The sequence below is a fragment of the Myxocyprinus asiaticus genome, chromosome 48, assembly GCF_019703515.2.
Source record: "Myxocyprinus asiaticus isolate MX2 ecotype Aquarium Trade chromosome 48, UBuf_Myxa_2, whole genome shotgun sequence".
NCBI lineage: Eukaryota > Metazoa > Chordata > Actinopteri > Cypriniformes > Catostomidae > Myxocyprinus > Myxocyprinus asiaticus.
The window spans coordinates 24,670,106-24,680,047 of NC_059391.1; the positions used below are offsets into that span (position 1 = coordinate 24,670,106).

Consider the following 9,942-nt stretch of genomic DNA (forward strand, 5'->3'; position numbering starts at 1 on the left):
CTTAGAAATGTTTACTTTAAGCCCAAGAACTGCATTTTTAATGTATTTTTGAATGACTTAATAGATCCAGACAAAATGTATGAGCATCATGTACAGTACTGTAATGTTTATTCCAGTGCAATGCCTTGGACCTTAGACTTCCATTGTTCATTACAGTAAATGTGATTTTTGCTTGTTTTATAAACTGAGGGACAAGTCAAAATTATTGTGGTAATAGACAGAATGTCACAGATGCTGTAAATAGAGATGTATTGAACCCAAAACATTCCTTTCAAGGTCAGATAAAACAGGCCATCATGCCTCAAAGCAGCAGGCCTTCTATTCTCCAAAGCCCTAAAAAAAACTCACATGACATAAAAAACACCTGCAGTTCTGGACCAGTCTGCATCTCACCTCAGACATCAGTTTCATTCCAATAAAAAACACCTAATTAATTCACACCTGCTTTAACCCAACTGGTCCACAGCTCTTCAGTACTGGCCTTCCATAGCATATGCAGTCTGTGCTGAGAAGTCTGCTGTCTAGAGTGCTCCATCCCAGAGGGAACAAATCAAGTTAATTAATAGAAACCATCAAACACATGAGCGGGAGGAGAGAAAGAAATCAGATCACACTCTCATCAACGACGTCATACATTTGTGGTAAATGAGCTTTATTGTATTCTTTAAATGTCACAAACTGTTTACATACAGGAAATTCATTTCAGCCTCAAAAGTCTAATCAGAACAAAGACACCAACTACAAATGAACCTACCTCTCTTCACACAAATAAATTTCATTTACATAATAAAAAAGAAATTACAAGTACCATATAAAATTTTGTTTAAAATCATAATACACAGACGTGTATACATGCAGAAGATTTCGCACCATCACTTGAAGGTTTTGGATCTTTAGTAGTTTTTTTAATGCATGACAAACACCAGCTACTAAATTAGAAAGCTAAAAATGAACAGATAAAAACAGCATTGTAAAAAAAAACAAAAAAAACAAACAAAAAAAATGAAACATTTGAATAATTGATGGACATCTGACAATGTGGTCGTTGCAGGAATGGAGGTGGGGCAACAGCATGTGGGGGTGGAGCTTCTAAATTACCTGCCCGCCAATCAGAAACAGCACTGCATTATCACACACTTGAATCATATTCATGCTACATGTTGCTGCAAGATCAGATAAAATCACTAAGAAATGAGAACATGCTACCTGTCCAGGCGGTTGACTACATCCCTGACAGTGCTGATCAGGTGTTGGTGCTCCTGTGGGTTGGACAGAATGATGCTGTGAAGCTTCTTCATGTAGGAGTCGATGGAATCCTGTGTGGGCATCTCTCCACTTCCTGCAGGAACATGGCAATTTAGAAGGGGGTGCCAGATTGCAACATAGCTGCCACAGAATAGTGACGTCTGACTCATGAATGAATCACTCTTTTAAACTGATGCTTTTTAACAATTTGGATAAAACACAATAAAATTTGGGTGAAAGTTTCAAACTGGAACACTTGATTTTACGATAAAGACAACATGAGAAGTATTTCCTATTTAAACAGGAAATTTGGGCGATACATATCAAAGGGTTGAACCATAATTTGCTACTTGCTATCTATTACAAGTCATGGATATTCTCACTCTAGAGACGATTTTATTGGACAAAAAATGTGTAATCGCAAATTAGCAAAACTTGGATTTTGATTTCATGGATTTTTAAACGCAACTCATATTCACTCAAATTTATATACAGAGTTACGACGGTCATGTAGAACCTTGAAATATCAAGGAACTTTAAAGGAATATTACGGGTTCGATACAAGTTAAGCTCAATCGACAACATTTGTTGCATAATGTTGATTACCACAAAAAATTATATAAACTGTCCCTCCTTTTCTTTAAAAAAAGAAGCAAAAATCGAGGCCAAACACTTACAATGGAAGTGAATGTGGCCAATTTTTTGAGGGTTTAAAGGCAAAATGTCAAACAATTTAATTTATTAAAGCACTCACATAAATTCTTCTGTTAAACCTTGTGTATTATTTGAGCTGTAAAGTTGTTTAAATCATCGTTATGAGGGTTTCCAGAGTTTGTGTTATGTCGTCATGGCAACGAATTTGTAAAATTGGCTATAATTTTACACAGAAAAATTTAGTGAGCAATTTTATCACACAAAAATCATGTTAGCACACATATTGTTTACGTCTTGTGGCTATACTTCTGAAACAGTGAGTAATTTAATGTTTACGGATTGGCCACATTCACTTCCATTGTATGTGCTTCACTGTAACCCAGATATTTGCTTTTTTTTTTTTTTTTTAAGAAAAAAGGGACGAGTCAAAGCAAATTTTTGTGGTAATCAACATTATGCCACAAATGCTGCCGATTGAGCTTCACTTGTAATGATCCCGGATCATTCCTTTTAAAATTGTGTTTTCCGGGCCAGGAAGAGTCATGCAAATGTTCTGGAAATTTCTATCATGAATATATATTTTCCTATTTTTTCTCTGCTCTAACATAGTGAGCTAGATATTGCTCTTGTGAAGAGTAAAACTCATTCGCAATCCATTTGTCCGATTTGTCAGTGAGTCGTTCTTTTGAGTTCTTTCAATGAAGCAGTTGAAGCATTGGAATCACCATCAGAATTAGCATTTCAAAATTATTTGAATCAATAATGAATCAAAATGGTCAAAAATGCTGGGAACCCTGTAACTTAACTCAATAACAGTGATATTTCATTAGATATTCCTATAGACACTATAACAGAATACGCAAAATGCCACACAGGGACTTCTGAGAACACTTTTGAGTGATGATGACTCAAATGAATCAGTTCATTTGAACCTCCAAACGAACCAAGCCCTACCACTGAACACAGCTGGTAGTGTGTCTCACCAGGCAGGGGGACGGCAGAGAAGCTGTGTGTGAGGGCCGAGCGCAGGGTGTCCAGGTGCTGCTGCAGGAGGCCATTCCTCGAGCGTTCCTGCAACACATCTCCTTCCAGACGCTCAACAGCCGAGCGCATGCTCTCTACGTGCTTCTGGAGCGCTGCGTTACGCTCCTCGTATTCCATATTCGTCTTTCTCAACTGACGCATTTCTGCCTCACGCGCTAAAACACAAACACACACAGTGAAGATAAATAACACCGTTACAGATAGAGATCAACCCTTAATACTGGTTTTTAATGACCGAAACGAGACTGATTATTTTTGCGCTTAATAGTCCGATAACCGATATGCACTTCCGCTTTTAGGCACATTGAGATCGTAATTGATCAATAATCTCTGGCTTTACAAAACTAATATTGCGCACAGTCTACAAAGTTTTAGTTGCAATATACACTTGTTCAAAGCCCCTTACTAAATTAATATTTAAAATGTAAAGACTTTTGTGTCCAACTTCAGCAGTTAACCCGATTTTAAAGAACCAGGTAAATATCGGTTAAAAATATTGCTCAAACTGCACTCTACTCTCACCTTTACTGTGGTTCAGAAACTCCTCAGTGAAGATGGGAATATCAAACACAGAGCGATCCTTTATCTCTAGATCCTTCTGTGGACAGACAAAGAATAAGAAGGGTGAAGTTTGTAGTTTGACTGCTCATTTAAGCACACAAATACATTTTATGTTGATAATGCTACGTTTACGCCTCGAATCCATATGGGTGTGACTTTCAAGACTTTCAAGAATGCTCAGTACCACATACTTTGGAGAACGATGATGTTAGGAAACTAAAACAGAGTTTTAAAATGCAAATGGAGTAGAATAGATGTGGTTTTACATTGAGGAGTCTGTGAAATTGACATCATTCATAGACTGGCTTGCTTGGAATCTGCGACCACAGAATTCCAATTCCAAATATCATATCTCTGATATTTCCAGGTTTTCCATGATGTGAAAAATGTGTACAGATTCCATGTGAGCCCAGACATTGATATCTTACCTCATGAAGGGATTCACCAGGCGCCTGTCTTCCAGCATCTGATAAAAAGAGAGAGGCATTTCACAATCGGACCGTCGACAGTTTTTTTTCTTTTTGGTCTTACACCGTATCCAAACCAGGCACAATGCGATAATGTGAAAGGCAATAAATCCTCTCTTCCACGTTAATGGTTTTGTCTAAACCAGTTGCAACCGTGATGAATGACAAAACATTTTGTCAAATCGCTTGGTTTCTATTTTTGTTGGATTGCGCAAACTCCCGCTCCACATCCAGCTATGTTATAAAGATCAAACATGTTCTGATTGGCAGTGATTTTATCACTTCTTTGGAGATGAACTGGTGAAAAATTACTTGACGCTGGAAACTCTGCGTTATGCATAGTTTGGACATACTGTACTGTATCTCTTAAATATTGGTGCATATGTTTGTACCTCCTCTGTGTCTCTTTCCTTTCTGTTTTTCTTGCACTTTCCTGCTGAAGTGTTTATAAGCTTCAGTCTTCTGATACTGCTCCAGTTCCCTCATGTAGCGTTCCTTATCTCTGTCTGCTTCATCTAGATACCGCTGAGAAAGAGAGATGTATATCAGTGTGTGTAAATTTGGCACAACGTCCTATATACACTTCTGATGGTGTTTCTGAAGGCAGTCTGTGTGTCTATTAATCTGATTTTATAAACTTTCAAAACAAGATGCAATATGATAAAGTGTCATTCCATGTTAATCTGAATTTCTATCAAAAGTTGCAGCGACAGTGAAATTACATTTTGTTGGTCACTTGGTTTCTTTTTCTTTGCTTGGCTGAACTGTGTTGCCACACCCAAAATGAAATCTCATTGGACCAAAGTCCCATTCCTCATGTATATTTATTTATTTATTTTTTTTTAAATGGTGTCCCCTTTTCTCTCAATTTGGAATCCCCAATTCCCACTACTTAGTAGGTCGTTGTGGTGGCACGGTTACTCACCTCAATCCGGGTGGCGGAGGACAAGTCTCAGTTGCCTCCGCTTCTGAGACTGTCAATCCACGCATCATATCACATGGCTCATTGTGCATGACACCGCGGAGACTCACAGCACTGGAGGCTCATGCTACTCTCCGCGATCACGCACAACTTACCACGTGCCCCATTGAGAGCGAGAACCACTAATCGCGATCACGAGGAGGTTACCTCATGTGACTCTACCCTCCCTAACAACCGGACCAATTTGGTTGCTTAGGAGACCTGGCTGGAGTCACTCAGCACACCCCGGATTCGAACTCACGACTCCAGGGGTGGTAGTCAGCGTCAGTACTCGCTGAGCTACCCAGGCCCCCCGTTCCTCAAGTATATTAAACATGAAACATAGACAAGGAGAGATTCCACAAGAATAACCATAAAACAAATGCTTTTCTGGGGCAGCATCGTGGATATCATGAAAATAAAAGGTTTACCTGTTTCTCTTCAGGAGGCAGTTTGCTCCACTCATTCCCGAGCATCCTGGTGATCTCTGGGAAAGGCACTTCTGGTCGCTCCGCCCTCAGCTGCTCGCGGCGCTCGTTCATGAACCGCACGTATCCTGTTAGCGGAGCTTTGGGGGCGTTACTGTCCTTCAGTGGCTTCTTCCTCCTCCTGCCTTTAGTCCAGCTGCTCCGGCGAGGCTTTGGCTGAAAACACAATTTCACACGACACATTAAAGGGACGGTTCCGTTAAAAATGAAAAATTGTTTGTTGTTCCAAACATGTGGAACACAAAAGATGTCAGGCAGAACGTTAACTTCAGTCATCATTCACTTTTACTGCATCTTTTTTTTTTCTTGATAAAATGAAAGTGAATTGTGACTGAGGCATATGGCTTTGGAACAACATGAGGGTGAGTAACTGATGACAGCAATTTTATTTTTATTCAGCATCAGGGTCATCGATTACACGATCTGCTCACCTCATCCCCATTCCGCTGGCTGCTGTTGTCCGTGTTGACCCCTGGTGACCCGCTCTGCTCCTCCATGACCTCTGACCTTCAGCGTCAAACATAAGTGATGTAAAAAAAAAAAAAAAAAAAATCACAATATTGATTAAATAAATACCCTAAACATAATTTAGATCTACTTTAAAAATACACCATGTTTTGGGGATATGTACCATGGTAATATTGTTATTGTAAATAATGTAAATACCACGGTATATAAATGTGGTAATAATTCAGTACCACAGTATGTATCAAAGTACCATGCAAGTACCACCTGATGCCATCACTGTACCATGGTACCACCAAAGTACTTTTTGTAAGTATTGTCACAGAACATTTACATTTTTTATAACCCGAAAGGTGCATCCGAATCAAAACCCGTCAAACATTAATAATCTCACCTGCCGTTAGATCCGAAGCTTGAGTCTGGTTTAAAATCTCTGCTTAAATATGTTTTTCAAGCTTTTTTTGGTGGAGTCTTATAGGGAATTTTTACCGAGTCAAAACAATGCAGAGAGCCGGTTGACGTCATCACGCCGCGGCAGGAAGCACAACGGCTCAGACATGCGCTGTCTACACTTCCAGATCCCTGATTCCTCCTCAACATCATAATTATGATCATCATCCTCCTCGTCTCAGCCCCAGTAAAATGGCTTTAATGCTTTCAGCTGTGTTGTTTGAAACGAAAGAGAAGCGAGTTAGTTTAAACTGGTTGCTCAGAAGAGAATTTAGAGGAGTTTTGCTGCCCTCAACTAGCCACCGGCTGTATGTGCAGCTGTCATAACAGCCCGCTCGTGCACTTGGTGCTCTGTGGCCCAAAGATCATACAGTCATTGATTGTAACTTACTTACAATGTAACTAGTTTTAATCAAAATAGTAGACTTTTTGTGACCCTAATAATTTCGTACAATCACCAGAGATTCTTTTATACTGAGATACCAACATCAGTGGCTCTCCAATATGAGCATAATGGTCAACTAGTGTGTTACGACAGTAAATCACCATTTGCGGATACCATATAAATGAATGGGGAGAGCCGTTAACTGACATCAACCTGTCTCAAAATTGTCTGTGACTTCTCTTATAAAACAGCAATTTTATCGTAGTAAACTTCACACATAGTTCACCCCAAAAGGACTGTTTAGCATAAAACATGTTGAAGATTAGCAGACAGGCCATTTATTAAGTGATGAGCTGTTTCCTCACAAAAGCAGTTTATTTGGTGTACTGAAGCATCTCCTCCATTAAAGGGATAGTTCACCCAAAAATGAAAATTCTCTCATCATTTACTCACCCTCATGACATCCTAGATGTGTATATCTTTGTTTCAAAAGCAGAACACAAACAAAGATTTTTAGAAGAATATCTCAGCTCTGTAGGTCCATACAATGCAACTGAATGGTGATCAGACATTTGTAGCTCCAAAAATCACATAAAGGAAACACAAAAGTAATCCATATAAATCCAGTGTTTAAATCCATATCTTTAGAAGCAATATAATAGGTTTGGGTGAGAAACAGAACCATTTTGAAGTCATTTTTTTTACTCTAAATCTCCACTTTAACTTTCACTTTCAGATATGAAATTGAAACTAAACAGGCACTACATGTGACTTTCAGATGTAAAAGTGAAAGTAAAAGTGGAGAGTAAAAAAAGGACTTACATTTTGATCTGTTTCTCAACCCCACCTATTATATCGCTTCTGAAGACCGATTTAACCACTGGAGTCTTATGGATTACCTCTATGTTTCCTTTACATTTACATTTACATTTATTCATTTGGCAGACGCTTTTATCCAAAGCGACTTACAAAAGAGGAAAACATAAGAGAATCATCTTAAGGAGACAGTGGCATGAAAAGTGCTGTATTACAAAGTTTCACTAGCATAATAATAGTATTCAAAACAGAATAATGTGCAACAGGAATTTTTTTTATTTTTTTTAATTACTGGTTAAGTGCTCATGGAAAAGATGTGTTTTTAGTCATTTTTTGAAGACAGAGAGTGAGTCAGCTTCACAGATGGAGTTGGAAAGGTCGTTCCACCAACGTGGTATGATGAAGCTGAAAGTCCGGGAAAGTGTTTTGGTGCCTCTTTGTGTTGGTACAACAAGGCGACATTCCTTAGCCGACCGCAGGCTTCTAGTGGGCGCGTAGCTCTGCATAAATGATTTTAGGTATGCTGGAGCAGACCCAGTGACTGTTCTGTATGTCAGCATCAGAGCCTTGAATTTGATACGTGCATCAACCGGCAGCCCGTGATATTTTATATGATATTTGGAGCTACAAAAGGTCTGATCACCATTCGCTTGCTTTGTATGGACATAAAGAGCTGAGATATTCTTCAAAAATCTTTGTTTGTGTTCTGCAGGATGGCATGAGGGTGAGTAAATTATGAGATCATTTAATTTTTGAGTGAACTATCCCTTTAACATCCATTCAAAAAGAACAGCCTCTGGTCTCCTCACCAGTGTACTGCTATTGTACACTATCTTTTGCTAACCTTGAAGGCCCTACCTTGATAGCACACATTCTTCACTCAGACATCTATTTGATCTGTGTGTTTAGGCTACATCTGGAAGACATATTTTTTTATGTTGTTTACTCATCTGCAATACTTCTACATTTATGCATTTGGCAGACGCTTTTATCCAAAGCGACTTACAGTGCCCTTATTACAGGGACAATCCCCCTGGAGCAACCTGGAGTTAAGTGCCTTGCTCAAGGACACAATGGTGGTGGGGACTGAACCAACAACCTTTTCCTTACCAGTTCAGTGCTTTAGTCCACTACACCACCACTTCTATAAGACAGTTTCTCTCTGATGTCAATAAGACATTCAGAAGATGTCTTTGAGACGTTTATGAATGTTTGTAAATCAGAGTGTCTGTGTGTGTGGGGGGGGGGGCAGGCTTCTGTCAGGGCCCCGGGCCCCCCCCCAGAACCGCCACTGAGTGACAGAGCTGCTTATTTTAACTTGGTAAAAAAAAAAAAAAGATTTGATCCTTTGTCACCTTGTCCTTAAGTCATTTAAAGTCATATTTTACCAATCCGAGACGACTTTCCGGCCACTACGCTCCGCCCACTTTGGAACATTCATTTTGATTAGTTTCTGCTCTAGACTTAATTTCTTTATCGCACTGCCATCTACTGGTCATGGATGCTATTACATCACGTTTATTAAAATTTGTGTTGCTGTTCTGCATTGAAGTGTTTGGTTTCTACACATACTACATAAAAATAACATTCTTTACGCAAGCAAAATCTGCAGATTTGCATCTCCTACAGTAGTTCACTGTAAAATAAAGAGCTGAGTGAAGGTGTGAATTACAGTTGAGTGAGTGTCTGTGTGTTTTAGAGGATGTTTTCCATAAACACTTTCCAGTATGTCAGAAAGAATTACAGACAGTCTGAATAATTGCTGAAGGCTGTAATTAATCCAGGTGGTCAGAGGGTTTAATTTCCAGGGACCACAGAAATGATCTAGCACTGACAGACTGTATTTCTACAGCTACCGTTCAGGCCTCAGCGCTTCAGTTATGTGAAAATCATTTCTTGGAGTTAATGAGGTGAACCTTGGTTGAATGTTTTTCTTGTTTAGTATTATTATTTTGGAAGAATAAAGTTGCAGTGTTTGTGTGAACTATGGTGTGTGATGACCAGTAGGGGCGGTAGCGAGCTGGTTGACAAAATTACATGCTCTTACACAGGGAGTAACATCACTTCAAGTTTAGTTACAGTAATTTAACAAGTTATCAGTATGTTGAAACCTATCTATCCATCTATCTATCTATCTATCTATCTATCGCATTGTGAATTAAAAGGATTAAAAGCTTTTCCCAAGCTTTTGTTTAGATCTAAATTGCATTTTTTTTCTTCTCTTAACAGTGCTCAGAAATCCAAAATCGAGTGAATATCTGTACGTGTTCCACATCAGTCTGTCTGTTCAGTCAGGTGAGATTTCAGAGAGCAGAACTGGGTCAGAACCTCACACTAAATGTCTCTTTGAAATGTATGTATCTCTCTTTACCTGTGTTGCTGACAGCTCTTTGACAGCAGTTGGAG

General features: G+C 39.1%; 1 protein-coding gene across 2 annotated transcripts; it reads right to left on the reverse strand.

Annotated features, from left to right (window-relative positions):
• Nucleotides 1-628: 628 nt before the first annotated feature.
• LOC127437379 (high mobility group protein 20A-like) lies at nt 629-6,443 on the reverse strand. Of its 2 annotated transcripts, XM_051692207.1 has the most exons (9): nt 6,280-6,443; nt 5,852-5,927; nt 5,364-5,576; nt 4,364-4,496; nt 3,933-3,970; nt 3,466-3,541; nt 2,883-3,098; nt 1,207-1,339; nt 629-1,098 (listed from the first exon to the last, which is right to left on the reverse strand). In XM_051692207.1, the coding sequence occupies exons 2-9, from the start codon at nt 5,915-5,917 to the stop codon at nt 1,095-1,097; spliced, it is 879 nt and encodes a 292-aa protein (XP_051548167.1). In that variant the 5' UTR covers nt 5,918-5,927; nt 6,280-6,443; the 3' UTR covers nt 629-1,094. The 2 variants fall into 2 exon arrangements, with proteins under 2 accessions (XP_051548167.1, XP_051548168.1); XM_051692208.1 differs by lacking the exon at nt 629-1,098 and having other exon boundaries at nt 1,203-1,339.
• Between the last annotated feature and the right edge of the window lie 3,499 nt (nt 6,444-9,942).